Consider the following 18,251-nt stretch of genomic DNA (forward strand, 5'->3'; position numbering starts at 1 on the left):
TGCCGGTGCAAGCGTAGAGCGACAGATGGGTGAATGTGTATGGCCTACAATGGCGGTGTAGGTCAATATCTGAGATGATGCTAGACAACTCGCTGCTTGAAGACCGCAGTGCATTAATGAGGTGATGTGGGGATGAGGGAGGGGACCGCTAACTGCAGTCAGTGACATGAAGTTAGCTAAACTTACCATTCCGCTTACTGAACCTTTAACAGTTGGTTTATGCTTAATTAGCATTAACCAACCATTAACCACAGTAAAGTGTAACCAAAACAATTGAACAAATGACTATGCCATGCTGCTGTGATAAGTCTATTTTGGCCTGGTTTCAGGTTGTGATGAATGCATATGGAGTCTGATTGGGGACCTGCGTCTGTCCAATAAGACACTGGACCAACTGAAGGTGGGAGTGTTGAACATCTCCACCGGTGCTGCTGCCAATGACAGGCTCAAGTACTACAACTACACTGCTCACCGGCTGCAGGTACATTCACACAGCAACTCATAAACCAAAATTTAAATAGAAAAAGGTTGAGTAGAGATACAACATGCATTGAAGGACAAGTCTGACCTAATCAATGTTTTTAAATGAACAATGAACCAGAGGACAATGTTTAAGTGTCACTGATCAATACAATATAGATACAATAGGTCTATTCATATAATCACACACATTTCTACATAAAAGTTTTTTTCTACCATTGGACCCTTGGAGGACTGTATATACAAGGAGCCTAAATATTGCAATTCCTTTGCTCATGTGCCCAGAAATGCTGCCTACTTGTATACTGAATGTTTAAGCAGTAAAAGGTTTGCTAACACACATATACGAAATTTGTGGCTGATTCAAACAACCAACATGGCAGACTAAGTTTTTTTTTCTTCATTTTAACGTAATCTTTGCACAACATTCAGGCATTTTTCCCCTGTTCTAATCTGTTATAACGTGTTCTGAGGATATGAATGGATTTGCTTTGCCACCAGACACAGTTCCATGGCTGGAGAAACAAGTCGTCTGTGATGAAGGCCCAGGCTGGAGGGCTGGAGAAGGATTCACACGCTGTGGTGCTGGAGATCAAACAGCTGGGAGAATCTGTAAGCAAGCCGCCATCTTTCAATTAAGTGCACATTAACCATTCCAGGGGAAACCTGTAGAATGAAGTAGTTGTTGTTTTTTCCCCCCTCTATAAATACAGAATGCACCATTTCTGTTGCATGTGCTTCCCAGTAACAAACAGATCAAAACTACTATTAAAACTTACTATAGTCTTTGCATTATATCCATACTCTATGGAGTGCCGTGGCGCAGTGGGTAGGGAGATCGTCCTCTGGAGTGCAGGGTCGGAGGTTTGATCCCCCGCCCACCCGCCACATGTCGAAGTTATTAGGGGACAACATCAGTATATAAGGCCTCAAGCGTAAACAATTTTTTGCGAGGATTAGTGGATTTTTATTCGATTTTTGGTGTTTCCATCACCGTTTTCTGATTCAATCATACAAAGTTTGCATAAAAGCAAAGGGGATGGACATGCAGCCTATGTGTCATTGATGTGATGTTGTGGTGCCTCTTCAGGAGAGTGTGTTAAAGACTCTGGGGAACCAGCTGGACAATGACTCACTGGAGACCTTCACCCTGGCTGAGCAGCTGGCCACAAACCTCACTGATCTCAACGCTCGCATTGAAGGTATACCAAACAGGGACGCTCAAGGGCCAAGGGGCTGTCCTAGAATAAACATTACAGAATAATGTTTGGGAGTTGATTTTTGCAAGCCTTATACAAATGGGTTTCTTGGTTTAGTTGTCAGAGACCATGCACTTACATATGACATTGATCACACAGAAGAAAATAATCGTACAAGATGATAGCAGTTAGCTCATTTCCGTCTGCGGATCAACACAGAGTACAACACATACAATGAAATAAATAAAAATCACAATGCATAAACTGTATGCTACACATGAAATGTCCCATATCTACATCAACTTTAAGCTGATTGTTCTGTATGAGAAGCAGTGACCACATGCAGTTTCTCTTTTAGTCATTCAAGCTATGCAGTTGTAATATATTCGGAATGCTGAACTTTGTCAAACTCTTTGACCCTTTGAGTTTCAATCAGGATAACCTATGTGTTTGAACCTCCTAACTGGTCTTTGTGTTAATGTACATACCCACAGACATGATCCATGATTGGGAACTGTACAGCGTTCAGCAGGACATGGATCCGGAGGTGGTCAGGCAGCACATTGTGGTGGCCCGGGGCATGGTGGGCTGGATGAGGAGGCTGGACCTGTCCCCTCGAGAGCCCACCACCACCGACGAGTCTACTGAAGCCCATGACTGTGAGGAGACACACAGCCCTTCACACACAAAAACAGGCAGAAGACACGCTCAACATAGGCTATACTGATTATTTATTTTAATCATCATTCTTTTTTCTATTCTACATACCTGATCCGACCATACAAATAATCTAGTTAGGATTCAGTAGGCCATGCAATTGGGACAAACTTTTACTTGTTTATTTCATCATAACACTGCGCTTTGATCTTGCCTCTTGTTTTTATGTCCGTCGCATCCCCAGTTGTCCTAAAAATCTCGGCCGGATCTAAAATACATCTGGGTATTCTTAAGCATACCATAAGAATTGGGACATCCTAAATCTTTTTTCTACAATACTAAATAGCAGAAAGTATGGGTATTGGAACGCAACCACAGTATATATTTAGCTACACAATGTAGCATCTAGCTAGCACCAATCACAAAGCCATTTCTGATGTCCACTCAGCAGTAGAGTAGAAGAGATAGCCTGATAGAGTGTGTACAGTGGTAAAAGTCATCAGCCACTCAGATAAAGCAAGTGTTGGCTTGTGTGTTTGTGATTGTGTGTTCCTCCAGTGCTGAGGCGAGTGCGTCAGCTGGAAAAGAAGTTGATGGCGACAGACAACCGCCTGCCGCCCGTGAGAGAGGTTCTAACACGCTTCTCCACCAAGCTGTCTGACGCCCAGGCCTTCATCCAGCAAGCAGCCAGCCAGCTGCAGGAGACAGAGCACATCAACAAAGCCAGCGCCATCAAATCTCAGAGGAATGAGGTGGGTGATTTCCCTCTCAGTATAATCTCCACCACTAATAGTCCTCAATTCAAGATTCAGGCAATGCAATATAGAAGAAGAAAATGTATAAGAGAAACATACAAGTGAAGAGAGCAACACCTGAGACACAAATGAACACAACAGTAGTGCAAGGACACAGTGCAGATAAAAAGTGTAGAGATAAGGTGCACCGTATAAATATAATGTCGAATGCAAAATTAAATTAAATTTGTGTAGACGGAATAGAATACATAGAAATAACTGTAGTGAAATAGGATACGGTCTCTGTGTTTGTCCTGTGTGAATGCATTAGTATGCAGTCACTGTTAAAGAGTAGGGCTGCCCCCCCTGAAAGTCCATGAACCCCCCCACAGTCAATGTAGGTTCGAGCCGTCGATTTTTTTCTTTTTGTTGTGCATTACATTTTAAACAGGATAAAAGCAAAACACTGATGTAATCATGCCAGGCCAGTAGGTGGTGATAGTGTGTCACGTCACACACCATAGAAGAACATTGTGAGCGTGAATATGTGCATTGAGCGTCGTCTTGAGTGAGTGGCAAAACAAAACTGGAAATGGCAAAAGTAAAGACCAATGCTGATTTATGTTTGTGTGCAATACAGTATATATTGATTCTACTCCACTCTCCGTTTTTTATTAGGCCTTCCAGTGCCTAACAGACCAAAACACAATAGCAACCCGCTATGATGGGTTTATGGCGCAAGCCGTAAAGATGAATACTGGCAAAGCTGAGTTTTCAAAGAACTCCCATTTCCGTGTAGCCAAATATGTAACTTTAATGCACTTTTCCGATAGTGTAGTAGTATAGTATCGCGTATAGTCAAATCTCGCTATTGAACAAGCAGATCTGATTCCCCCTGAGAGAATTCCAAATTGGGGACATCCCTATTACTGTAAAAGAGTTCACAGCCTTTTTCACCTGCTGTGAGGGAGTGTGCTGGCATGGAGTTCCTCTGCTAAGTGCTTGTCTGTCTGCTTTATCTCCTCTAACAAAGTGTTTCAGAGATTGTAGAGTTGTTTTGCTCCGTCGCACTGAGGTTGCTGGCCTTAGACAACACAAAGGGGGAGCCTAACCTTGGCACGCACTGCACAGTGTGCAAAATACTGTGAGAATGAAATCTGGTTGTAGTCTGCCAGGCATGTCAGCGAGGTCTATTACTACTGCAATTAAAGTGCTGAGAACAGAAACACAAAACTATCCGTGGGAGCCTGGGGCTGTTACATTAGGAGGAGGGGGAGGAGGCCCTCACAGGGGGGGAGAAGCAAGACTGCAATGCTAACCTTTCTTTTTCCCATGAATACACCCAGAGCCAACACACAGTAAAAACTAAAGACTTTTATATGCTCATGATACCGCACACAGCCAGCAACACAGAATGATTACTGTACAGAGGAGATTCATCATATCCCAACTCCAAGAGAGAGAATCCACAGTGACAAGCATTCACACTGCTTGTATTAGTAACTGTATTTGACAGATAAATAGCAGAGATGTAGTGCTGTGGATATGCCGATATAAAGGAGGACTAACCCTATTAATAAAGCCAGAAATACATACTTTATTAGTATCTGACTTGTATCTCCCCCTGGCGACACAAATTCTACCCTAAAGGCCCAGTCATGCCACTTTTTACATAATGACAGATTTTCTTTGTGAGGGAATTAATGCATTTCAATGGAATTGCTGCAATTAAATAGCTTTGACCAATAGCAAATTATAAGACTAGTAGTTATCTATCATACACAGTTAGTAAATAGCTGGTGAACAGTGTGAAACATTGGGCAGCTAAAGAGCCAGATATTTTGTCTGGAGTTGGTTGGAACCAAAACAGAGCTTAAAGGGCGGCGGGGGGGATTTGTACTGGCTTTCCCTTGGGAAATGACTCCAAATGAAGACATGTTGCTCTGCGCCTGCTCAGTAGACTACACACTTATAGATACTATATACATAATACCATCCATAAATTATTTTTATTAAATGTCCTTTTTTATACAAACACACAAACATTTATAGCCCCATATATAAAAAAAAATTATGATATCACTGCTGACTATTTTTTTTAAAGTCTTCCTAATTTTACTGTAACGTGACTTCATTTCCATATGGTATGAAAACCAACATGATGATTTGGTGCATAACTTAACTAATAAATATCCAACATAGGCCTATTGCTCAGTGTGATGGATTACCTGCAGTGTCTGAGGGCCAGTTTTACAGCCTGTGTGAGTTCATGGTCATGCTGTAGTAGATGTAGAAACCATATGCTTGCCCCCCCAGGTAGGGAAACACGGTCAAACATACGGCACGGTCAATCGTCGACAGCAATGTAAATACTCATGATGAATGTTGGAATTTGGATCCAGGAAGTTGCGATCCAGACCTTGGCGTCATGCACTGATGGACATTACGGGTCCACTGCCAGCTGTATGTGTCTGTGATTGCATGTGTGTGTGTGTGTGTGTGTGTGTGTGTGTGTGTGTGTGTGTGTGTGTGTGTGTGTGTGTGTGTGTGTGTGTGTCTGCGTCTGTGTGTCTGCGTCTGTGTGTGACTGTGTGTGTGTTATCAGGAGGTGGGGATCTAAACCATGATCAGTGTGTCTCTGCTGTAAATCAATACCATGAATGGTGCTCTAACCAAACATGGAGCCTCAACTAATCCATGGCTCTTCTTCCCTGGCCTCAGCACAGCCACACACACACACACACACACACACACACACACACACACACACACACACACACACACACACACACACACACACACACACACACACACACACCACTGGGTTACCACAGCCAGCTGCCAAACTAGTAATCTCACCATTGTACCATTCCCAGTCATGCGGTCAAATCAAACCATTGTTATCGCCATACAACCACATACCTCCTATAAGATGAACTTAAGTATAGAAATGTAGCCTATATAATAAAAGAACTGCCCAGTGATACACACCCAGTCTGCCTGACTAGATTCATCTTATATATTTGAAAAACTACAGCACATAGACAGTATATAAGCAGTATCTCAATATCATAGTTGGTTTTTTTGGTTTTTTTTTTTACATATACAATCTGACACTATGACGTTTTTCATCTGTCAATGAGAACATGGTGTGAAAAACAGTAATGTTTTACATCTTGGTCATTATGAAGTCATACAAGTAAAATTGTATCTCACATCCAGATAAAAGTCAAATACTAAATAAAAACCTAAATCTGAAACAAGAAATAAATGTTGATAGATAAATATAAGAGTGCTCCGTTAAGATAGTGAATTAGTTTGACATTTTTGGTTAAAAAAAAAACGCTTATATGCTTTCCTGCAGAGTTACATCACTCACAGTGGGTTAAATAGAGAGAGACGATTTGTTTAGCTTAGCTTAGCTTAGCTTCAGTCAGTTAAGTTTGGTTTGGTTTAGTTTAGCTTTGAATAAAGAATTCACTGTATATACAGGGAGTTGTGTGCAGTTTCTATGTCTGTGTGAACAACAGACAGTAGAAGTGACTAGGATTCCTGTTGTCAACACACGAGGTTGCCGAGAACCCAGCAGAACCGTTGCAAAGGAGTGCTGAGTGATAAGCTGTTGTCTGCCAAGAAATAGCTCAAGCATATAGCTCCCCTCAACGTTGGTGGCCCTAGGCAATAAGACGCTCCACTAAGTTCATGTAAGACGGAATTACAACGTTCCCTGTTTCGAGTCCAGCTAGGGTTTCCACTATTAATTTCCTATCTATCCCTACCTTTCTCTCTGTCTCCCCATTTCAACTCTGTACTATCTAATAAAGCTTGAAAATGACGAAAAAATTATCTTAAAAAATAAATAATAATAATAATACACTTTAAGAGGTTGTAAAGCTTGAATTGTGGCTAACTTTGACCATGTCCTTGTTCCCCCCAGGCCAAGCAGCAGAGGCTGTCAGAGGAGCACGCTGCTGTCAACGAGACACTGGACGAAGCCACTGGCCTGGTCTCTGAAGCACAGACGGCTGCAGCTCAGATCCATGCTCTAGTGCAGGTGAGGCCAGCACGTCTGTAAAATCACATGACTATACAGTGCTGCTTGAAAGTATGTTTCTCTGTTTTATCTATTATTACATTGGTCAATTTCATCACTCAAGTTGGCCCACCTGATTATGTTTAACTGCTCGATTTAAGCAATGCAGCTCAGGGTTCACTTACTTTTGCACATACGAAAGTTGGCAAATCATTTGTTTTATCTGTTTTAACAATTGATTTCCGGAAAAGAAAAATGTGGAATTGATAAACAAACATCTGTTTCATTTAAAAAATACTGATATTGATACAAATTTATTAATAATGATTAGCTAAATACAATTCCAAAAGGCTCAAGGGGTTCACATACTTTCGAGCAGCACTGTATAGAAGAGCCCTGGTGCTTTCACGAGCTGGGGTCAGGGGGTCAGAATAAAAACAACAAGGGCTCAGGTTCTCTTTATGGCTCACTGTAGGAGGGAGTGTGCATCATAATCTAATAGACAGTGATATGGGAATGCAATATATATGGGGTTCGGCATTGAATTTATTCATGAAATGGATTCCTGAGACGCAGACTGTGTCAGATTTTAAAAGCTGGCCAATTTGATTTGGAAGTCATTTGTGGATTGCTAGAGATTGAATCAGCCGTGTTCTCAAACAGCTCTCCCATTATGGTCGAGGAGCTCTCTGGTGAATTAGTCTATGTGGAATTAGAACCATGCTTAGGTAACAATGTTAGCCTGCTGGACACGTGTGTGTGTGTGTGTGTGTGTGTGTGTGTGTGTGTGTGTGTGTGTGTGTGTGTGTGTGTGTGTGTGTGTGTGAGTGTGTGTGTGTGTGTGTGTGTGTTCACCTACTTTGGAATTGAAGTAATCACAAAGGTGTAAGAATCCCACAAATGGGACATAAATGCAAAGCAGTGGAACGTCCTTCAAATAGTAATTGTAAATGTTTATGTTGATGTGTATATCTTTGTGTGTGTTGTTTTCATGTGCCTGCACGATGTGTGTGTGTGTGTGTGTGTGTGTGTGTGTGTGTGTGTGTGTGTGTGTGTATGCGTGCGTGTGTGTGTGTGTGTGTGTGTGTGTGTGTGTGTGTGTGTGTGTGTGTGTGTGTGTGAACAGAACGTGAGTCAGTACCACGCAGCCATCGACGGCGCGGGCGAGAAGCTGACGGAGAAGACGGAGCGCCTGTCTCTGGCAGACAGAGAGCTGGTGCAGAGGGCAGATGAGCACGCTGAGGAGCTGGACAGACACGCCAACGAACTGGAGGAGTGAGACATCTTACTTTATTTTAAGCTCTTTTTTTACAATTGAAAAAAGACTAATACCCACAATACACTAACAACAACAACAACAACAACAATGAAAGAAGACAAACAGAAGACTTAGCTTGGATTGCCTGCACATCAGTCAGTATTAAGGATACAACAGTCAATACAGATATTAATTCTTAACCTTCTTTGACCAGCTAGTTGCTAGTTGCTAGTTGATATCTAAAGCTTACATTTGGTTTATCAGGACTTGTTTAGGTTGAAGGACAGCATTGGGAACACACCAAACTGTAAAGGTTGTGGCCCAAAAAACAAAGCAATGCTATACAACGATGCTATAATGCTACTAAGTTGGAGGGGGGAACTAAAGAGTGGTATGAGCCTTCGCTGTAGGTTTGTCACACTATGAGCCATTTCTTCTGGTCATCTGATCCGCTGTTAATACAGAAATATTGATTAGTGCAGCCCTTTGGTGCTCTTGGGGACGTTTTTGTCCTTTCGCACTTTTTTTACGCTCTTTTTTGTGTATAACTTTGGCTGTGCTTATGTTAGCTGAAATATTTTTGGCCAGGGATTTTTTTTTTTCAAATATTTTGTTTATTTCTACTCAGCAACTTTGTACCATCTATTATAAAGGCTGTACACTTTTTTGTTCCTCTCAGCTCCCTAAGGACGTTTTTGTCCCCTATTGACTCCCATTCAAAATGGCCTTTTTTCACCAATTTGATCCTGCTGTCATTACAGCATAAAATATTTTTTTCAATGATTTTATGCTTTCATCCTAGACACAAAGCATCAAAATTGATCATTTTCAACACCATCAAAATTTTGAGCCATTTCCCTATATTTGGCATAGGGTTGAATTACAAGCAATTTTCCAGGTTTTCGGTCCTGCCCCCCACAGTGCAATAGAAAAAAAAATTCAACCTAAATGGTGTGAGTGTGATGGTAGGGATGCTAGTGTGTGGTGCATATGTGTGTATTGAGAAAATATAGTGTGTGTGTTTGTGTACACACAGCCAAACTTTACAAACTCAAACGTGTATGGAAAAAATGGCCCAATTTAAACTTTATTTTTTCAAACCATAGCCATGATGACAAACACATGTAAATGTGATGATATTAGGCAATAATCCAACACTTAAGACACCAAAATTGCTTTTTTAGCCCTATCTAGCTCAATCATGTATTTTCTCCGGTTTTTTTTGAGGATCAAATATGCTCCCTAAAACCATTTTTGTACTTTTTTGTAATTTTTTAGAGTTGCAGGCCTAAACATAAGAAATATGAGAAATTAATGGAAAGTGTGGATCCATATGGATACCTTAGGGTTGTGTCTGTGTGTGTGTTGTGAAATTACTGTGTGTGTATGTGTGTGTGTCTTTGTGCGTATGCATATGTGTGCAGCTGTAATGTGCAATTTGTGGGTTTTCAGGTGGCTGCAGGTTTACTTTGTTACTTTGTTGACATCATCAAATAAACTGGAATTAAAAGGTCAAAAGCAACTAACAATGAATTAATATTTGATATGTATGTAAAGAGGTCAAGTGGGATAAAAGGTTTTAAAAAAAAAGTAGAAAAAAATATTACTGTATAATGTGTTTAGGGCAGTTTATAGGGAGGTCATGAGAGGGAGTATTTATTTGCATCTGTGACTGCACAAATACTAAACATGTATCAAAAGCAGTTTTATTGCAAATCATTAACATATCCTAGAGTCTAATTATCCCACTCAAAAAAATCCACTTTGCATCTATTATATGAGAAATTTTTCAATTATTGTGTTTTTTTTAAATAAAAATGGCTCACGTCATCACATAAGCTTGCATGTAAAGGGTTAAAAGCAATTACAAATGAATGAATATTTGATATGTATGTGAAGAGGTCAAGTGGGATAAAAGGTTTTAAAAAAAAAAAGTAGAAAAAAATATTAATGTATAATGTTTTTATGGCAGTTTATAGGGAGAGGACGTTTTTGTCCTCTAAGGTCATGAAAGGGAGTATTTATTTGCATCTGTGACTGCACAAATACTAAACATATATCAAAAGCAGTTTTATTGCAAATCATTAACATATCCTAGAGTCTAATTATCCCACTCAAAAAAATCCACTTTGCATCTATTATATGAGAAATTTTTCAATTATTGTGTTTTTTTTAAATAAAAATGGCTCACGTCATCACATAAACTTGCATGTAAAGGGTTAAAAGCAATTACAAATGAATGAATATTTGATATATATGTGAAGAGGTCAAGTGAGATAAAAGGTTTGTAAAAAAAAAAGTAGAAAAAAATATTAATGTATAATGTTTTTATGGCAGTTTATAGGGAGAGGACGTTTTTGTCCTCTAAGGTAACCAAGGCGTAGTAAAAGTTAAGGATACCCAAGGGTTAATCTGATAAGATTTCACAAGAGCACAGAGAATTTGGGATGGTGTAATGTGTAATGTAGACAGTAACATGCATCAGGGGGCATCAGCGGCGAAGTAGATAGGGCGGTCGTCCACTGGATAGCAGGGTCGGAGGTTCGATCCCCCGTCTCCCCGCCACATGTTGAAGTGTCCCTGGGCAAGACACTGAACCCCACTTTGCTCCCGATGGTTCAGAGTACTGCCATCGGTGTATGAGTGTGTGTATGAATAGGTGAATGTGGTAAGAAATGTAAAGCGCTTTGGTGCTGAGAAAATCGGCTAAAAAGCGCTGTATAAGTCAAGTCCATTTACCATTTACCATATCCTCCTGTCTCCTTCCAGGGATCTGAGAGAGAGCGATGCCAACGGCTTCGTGCAGAGAGCCATCAGCGCCGCCAACGTTTACAACAACATAGTGAAATACATCGACGACGCCAACATCACCTCGCTCACCACCCTCAACCTCTCCCAAAGAGCTGAAGACGTATGTGGTGCCACGTCAATACACAGCACAATGCCACAGTACAACCCTTTCATCACTCATTCATTCATTCATTCATTTCATCTGTGTTGAGGGGTATAGGACTAGATATGTTGTTTTTTACTTCCTCCTACCCCCTTTCAAGCATGTGTAAAGTGTATCTTGTTTTTTTTTTGCTGTTGTTTTTATTTATTCATCTACTACTACTTTAACTTTGTTTTTATGGTTTACATGTTTCAAAATAATGACAATCAATCAATCAATCTTCATTTTTGGAACCAATATAGAAAATAAAAATAAAAAGCAAGTAGGCCTATGACACCTCATAATAATACAAAAACAAAAATAATTATAAAAGGTCATAAACAATATTTAAAAAAAAAATTAATAAGTCTGTGTCCGAATAGGGGTCAGGAGGAAGTCAAAGCTAAGTAATTCCCACCCTTTAATCAACTGTTCATTATTATCTTTATACATATATCAGCTTTACAACACCTTTAAACATATTTACACCAAATGATTTACATTTATGCAATAGTCTACTATTTAAAAACACTCTGTAGCTTTGTCATGTGTATTTCTGTGTTTCAGGCCATCAGCGGGATCAATGCACAGATTGGCTACCTGGTAACGCAGAGCGACAACGTCTTCAAGGAGTCCGTCTCCTTACATTCAGAACAAAAAGGTACTTTCATAAAATGACACATGGGTATGGCAGAAATCTTATATCACGGTATAGGTCATTTTATATCACGGTAATGGAATAATATATCACGATATAGCATAAATTCAATGGATGAATGGCATGGCTCCAGAGTGCGCCTGTTTTGGGCACATGTGGGAACTTTTTTTTGCTAATTTTTCGTTTAAAAAAACTGTCAAAATAAACTATTGTGCAAATACCTGATACAAAATCAGTTAACTCCATAGCAAACAAAAAATAGTATTTTCAAGTTAAACATGAACCCAATTTTTTCGCAGTGTTGACCGTATGGCCAAATATCTACTGGTATATACATTTATATCGTCACACCTGGTATATACGCCGTCATACAGCCCAGCCCAACAGATCAGCAAAATGCTTTCTTTGCTAATGTGTCCTTTTTTCTGACATTCCCTACATCTGTGTGTGACAGAGGTGGAGAGTGAGGTGGTGGACAAGATGAAATACATCGAGGAGACCAAAGAGACCATGGACAAGAACAGCAATAAACTGGCAGAGATAGAGACGGACATCAGTGGCATTCATAAAGGTAATACAAAGAAGAGGCCTATCAAACACACTGACTGAGGAGAAAATCTCATTTTATATCTGTAATAGCTGTGGTGTGTTTAGCCTAGCTTAGCACAAAGCTAGCCTACATCGCTGACGGTACAGTGATGTCACATCGTTTATCCGGATGTGAATTTAGGTTTGGTCAAAGTTTGCAGTAGCGGGCGAGATCCTTTATGGACTTATGGCAGCTGCCAATGATGCATTTGGTAAACCATTTTATATGCTGCCCTGTTACTGCGCCATAGCGGTTTATGCCGTTCACAACATGGCATGCAGTTCTGTCAGGAATGGAAATGTCTATTTAAAAAGGCTAAGGTCTTTACATGATCCCTGCGTTCCAATACCCATACTTTTTACTATGTAGTATGGTAGAAAAAAGATTTTGGATTTCCCGATTCTTGTGGCCAGATTTAGTATGATGTCTACTACATCCGGCCGAGGTTTTTAGTGTTGAAAACAGCATGCTATTTGGCCGATTCTGACCCACAATCCATTGCACACCGGAATTGACGTCAAATCGACGGGGCCTCCACATGAAAGCAAACAAGGATGCGACGGATATAAAAGCAAGATCAAGGCAAGATCACGGCATCTTAACTAGATTCTTTTTATGATCAGATCTTGGAACGCAGGGACTGTGTTATCATTTTCTTTTCCCTCACCCTCTGCTTCCATTTCCAGACCGAACCCCCCAGCGCCTGGAGTTCACCCTGAAGGTGGCTGAGGAGACTCTCAACCAATCAGCAGAGGTTCTCCAGATCATCCGACCAATCAGCACCAAGGTGGAGGAGTGGGCCACCAACATGAGGAACGATGAATACTCTACAGATGCTTACCAACAGGCCGTGGTGTCTGCCGGTGAAGCAGGTACCACCGCCCCAATGTTCACAACAACACACAAACGCTTTTAAGAACCCTTTTTTTTACCTTTATGTATACAGGTAAATCCCATTGAGACTAGAGACTCTTATGCAAGGGAGACCTGTTACCATTTACTAGTTACCATTCACACACACACACATTCATACACCGATAGCAGGCTAACTATCGACATTCACATGAGGCAAGGTGGCTGAAGTGTCTTGCACAACAACCATGACCCAAGTGGTAGGGCGGGGATCAAACCGCCAACACTTTGATCATTGGCCGACCTGCTCTACCACCTGAGCCACAGTGGGAAATAAAAAGAGCTGTGAATCTTTTGGAATCCAACGATTCGATTCGATACAATTCCATTCCGATTCTTGGGATCACGATTAGATTCAAAATCGATTCTCGCCTTTAAATTGATTTCTAGATTTAGTTCAAAGGCATAGGGGAGAACGGGGTAATTTGTCACATGGGTTGGATGTCACATTCGTTATATCTCGCCACCAGAGCACGCTAGCTCTGAAATGTTGATATAAAAAAGGTCCAGAATTGGGATCAGAGGTCACATACATAGACTTCCTTGGAGGAAGACAGCTGCATTTCAGGTGGGAGGACGTTTTGTGTTTTTCATGTCAAATTCAAAATATTTTGCTTCTCAGTATTTTTCTTCTAGGCTTTTACACAATGGGTTTATAACAAAACACTTGTTACCCTCAGAAAGTGTGAAGGGTAAACTATAGTTTAGATTGTGGTTAGCAAGCTAATTAGTTGGCAGATGGTTGTTGGCCTTGATGCTAGCAAGAAATTCAAGTTGGGGTTGGTCGTCAAATTTTTTGGGGGGTTGGTTGTCACATGTTATCTCAAGGCTGCAGCCAGAAAAGGAACCCAATAACGAAAGAAATTGTCAAGCTGTATCCTCACTGACACCCCAGAGAAGGAAAGAATAGAGCAGGAAAAGGCAGCTAGCAAGCAAAAGAAAAAAGGGCAACAAAATCAAAACAACCCAGTGCATCCCAAACTAGACCAGCTGCCAAGGCTACAGAACGTTATGTAGGCCTATTTGTCAACTTGACAATGCAATTAAACATTCAAATTTGGTTCTGCCTCCTTGCCTTCTTTTTAAGATTTTTCCCATTAAGATAACATTGTGACAAACAACCCCATAGTGTGTGACAACCGACCCCTTGATGGGGTTGGTTGTCACAATGTGTCAGAGTGTCTTTGATGGTAAATTACTTCTTCATTACAATAAGTTGGAAAAAAAGAGAGACACACATTTCTAGCCAACACCTTAAGCTTCAATTTAATGTAGGAATGGCTATTGACAGATGTTTTGGTGATGAGCAATTCTCACTAGAGTAAAAAGTGTGCCTACTTACCCCGTTCTCCCCTACATTATTTCAGGATCAACTCCAGTCTAATGTGTGCTAAGAGGCGGTGTGACAAATTATTGCATGAAAGCAAATGAAGGTCCAGGTCTTATCCATCTTCATTTGATGTCATCTATTTTAATGTGAAGCTTGGAATGCATGTGAGCAGAAGATAGGAATCTCAATTTGTTCCACCACCCCTAGAAATAGCAATTTTTTAATACCATATAGGGGTATAACTCAAATAGTCATTGAATGAGTGTGCTCACTTTCTCCAGTTCTCCTTGGATATGTTATCCTTTTATCTCTTGTCTTTCTCCCGTTCGACATGAACTCGATAGTGGAGAACCTGAATGTGCTGGTTCCTGAGCTGCTGAACAAGCTGAAGGTGGTGGAGGAGAAGAAGCCCGTCAACAATGTGACCACCAACATCCTGAGGATCAGAGAGCTCATAGCCCAGGCCCGGAGTGTGGCCAAGAAGGTCCGTTCTTCACTTTAAACATGCTTAAAGGAATACCTCACCCATACAGAACTGGCGTTCTATCATTATAAAATCGCTATTATAATATAATGAATTAGGTTTTTCTTCCCTCAATCTTTCCTGTCTTCCCTTGGCCCAGCTGTCGTGATAATCCTAACCCTATATTTGCCCAGTTGTGATGTCACTACTGGTCAAAATGTAGGGTTAGACAGTGAGACCATAAAACACTCTTTCTGCCTTTTCTCAGGCTAGGATGAACCGATTTCTAAAATGTTTGCACATTTCTACTACATAGGATCTCGGAGTTCAATACACCTTCATATTTCCACCGGTGAAGTAGGCCTTTAAAACAAATATTATATGGTTGACAACATACTGTATTTGATTGATTTGCGCTGAAAACTAGAAACATGGACATTTTCACTATTTATAATTGTAGCAACTTGCAGAAAAGCAGTGGAATTACTTCTCAGAGGTGAATTTAAATGAAGGCCCAAGCCTCACATTTCCCAAGTCTATTTTTACTCCATACCTCATAAATATAGACATATGTCTGTCTATAGCTAACAGTGAGGAACCTAACAAACAACAGTTGCTATGGAGACTACATGAAGGTAGCACATACAGGCAATGATAAAAGTATGGGTCCGAGACAATCAATAAACAGCACGGGTTAAATTGTACACAAAGTCCACCATACACAACGTTAGCGTCAAAAAATTGCATTAGCCACACCACAGCATTGGTCATACACTGATAACTTTTCACTCGTCATTTAAGAACCATATATGACTTATTAAAATCCAGGGCTCTGACCAGAAACAGATAGTTAGATTCCAATAGCCAGAGCCGGCCCAGGCCTTCATGGGGCCCTATTCAGAATTTGATTAGGAGGCCCTCTCCAATGTTAGTACTGCCCAAATCACTGACTACTGTTAAATGTAGTTCACACACCCAGTATTTTCAGCTACTGCCTTCAATGTTCAGCTGGGGGAAAATAGTATTTATTTATTTTGTGGAGGGGGGGGGGGACCCCCCTGGCGGTCGGGGGCCTCGGGTCGGCTCTGCCAATAGCTGACAGGGAGATTTCCTTTCCTTTAATACTTTTTTTTTACGAGTCAATATGTGGCACAAAAGCTAAACTCTTCATGTTTAACCTCACCATAGATTTAAATGACTGATGACTTTGTTGATTTTTCTTACCCCCAGGTCCAAGTGTCCATGAAGTTCAACGGTCAGTCGTCTGTGGAGGTCCATCCCCACAGCAACCTGGAAGACCTGAAGACAGTGACCTCCATAAGCATGTTCATCAGAGTGGACCCTGACAAGGATCCCATAGAGGACCGCTTCATCTTATACCTGGGAGACAGAAATGTAAGCCATCTAAGGGGGGGGGGGAGAGTTTGGTTAGATTTTTTTAAATAAGGGCTAATTAGTTACTTTAAAACAAATGCCTACCAGGAAGAATTTGTCTCCGTGGGTGGGTACATAAGGGAGCCATAACATCGAGTAAAGGCACTTGCACTGTACAAATTTTGAAATTAGGATAATGTAACATTTCAAGGTAACTGTCTTCACTAGATTTATGAGTTTTGAGGTTCAAACGAAAACTCTTAAGTTTGAATGATTACCAATTTGAGTTTTCCTAGATTTTTCATTTTTACAGTGTGTGGGGAACAACTAGGAATGTACATTTAGCTCACTATAAGTGAAAGACTTGGCCATTCCTTCCTGATGTATCTGCTCAATGGTTACTGGTTAGCAAAGAGGTTTTAGCCTGAGCATTTTGGCCTTGATCTGCTGCTGAAACTTCACAAACTTTCACACGGGGGCCCTGGGGCGAAGTTGAAAGGCAGGGGTAGCTTGTGGACGTGAATAGTTTGTTGTGATCATGAAGGCAGGAATGACAGGCTTTGAAAGCGCACAGTTGCCCCCTTTCTAAAGGTCTCCAAGAGACCAAGTGACAATGGTGCATGTATGTGCCTTCAAAGTTGGAATCCATTTACATAAATAGGGTTAGCCCCCGCCCCACTGGGGAACAGAAAACAGTGCAGCTATTCTGTGAGGCCTCTCTGTTCACCTTGGTGATTTCACCGCCACTGTTATCTATGTGGTGGTGTTTTTGGTTGTAGCTTTTTCCACTGTGAAATAATAGCCTCAGCATGAGCACTATTGGTGGTGCCAAATAAAAGATGTTGATGTTTTTGAAAACCCACTATAATAAGTTAAAATAACAAAAAAGGAAAATTCCCGCACAGTGTCCTACTTGCAAAAATAAATATATTTATTTGGTGGCAACGTTTCTGTGGTAGACCTTCATCAGGCAAACATGGACATGGACGTTCTTTTTGGATTTACTTCTCCCTCTACTACCAACCTGCCTTAAAGGAATACTTCACCCATACGGAACCGGCGTTCTATCATCATAAAGTCACTATTATTATATAATGAATTAATGTTTTCTTTCCTCAGTCTTCCCTTAGTCTTCCCTTGGCCCAGCTGTTCTGTTAATCTTAACCCTACACTTTACCATGGGTGATATCACATATGGGAAAAAGTAGGGTTAGACAGTGAGACCATAAAACACTCTTTCTGCCTTTTCTCAGGCTAGGAGGAACCGATTTCTAAAATGTTTGCACATTTATACTACACAGGATCTCAAAGTACAATACACCTTCATATTCCCACCGGTGAAGTAGGTCTTTAAGTTAGGATTTGAAAAGTACCCCTTTTGTTAAGTTAAAATAACATAATGCAGTGGTGAACCATTGAAGTCCATGATGGGGTTGAACTCAGCTTGATTCCACATACTATAAGTCTTTGTGTGCTGTTGACAGGGTCGGAAGGACTACATGGGACTGGCCATCAAGAACGACCACCTGGTTTACGTGTACAACCTCGGGGGTGAAGATGTCGAGATCCCGCTGAGCTCAATGCCTGTCAGCCTATGGCCTGCCGTCTTCAACTACATCAAAGTAGAGAGGT

General features: G+C 40.8%; 1 protein-coding gene across 1 annotated transcript in view; it reads left to right on the plus strand.

Annotated features, from left to right (window-relative positions):
* Window positions 1–18,251, plus strand: part of lama4 (laminin, alpha 4) — a 46,059-nt gene that overhangs the window by 12,464 nt on the left and 15,344 nt on the right. The window contains exons 9-22 of the mRNA XM_080047788.1: window positions 330–481; window positions 982–1,092; window positions 1,571–1,682; window positions 2,174–2,338; window positions 2,895–3,088; window positions 7,008–7,124; window positions 8,230–8,378; window positions 11,131–11,272; window positions 11,861–11,954; window positions 12,406–12,522; window positions 13,227–13,412; window positions 15,127–15,266; window positions 16,476–16,640; window positions 18,104–18,249. Of these exons, the coding sequence (XP_079903914.1) occupies window positions 330–481; window positions 982–1,092; window positions 1,571–1,682; window positions 2,174–2,338; window positions 2,895–3,088; window positions 7,008–7,124; window positions 8,230–8,378; window positions 11,131–11,272; window positions 11,861–11,954; window positions 12,406–12,522; window positions 13,227–13,412; window positions 15,127–15,266; window positions 16,476–16,640; window positions 18,104–18,249 (1,990 nt within the window). The remainder of the gene's footprint in view (window positions 1–329; window positions 482–981; window positions 1,093–1,570; window positions 1,683–2,173; window positions 2,339–2,894; window positions 3,089–7,007; window positions 7,125–8,229; window positions 8,379–11,130; window positions 11,273–11,860; window positions 11,955–12,405; window positions 12,523–13,226; window positions 13,413–15,126; window positions 15,267–16,475; window positions 16,641–18,103; window positions 18,250–18,251) is intronic.

This window comes from Ammodytes marinus, assembly GCF_949987685.1.
Source record: "Ammodytes marinus genome assembly, chromosome: 19".
Taxonomy (NCBI): domain Eukaryota; kingdom Metazoa; phylum Chordata; class Actinopteri; order Uranoscopiformes; family Ammodytidae; genus Ammodytes; species Ammodytes marinus.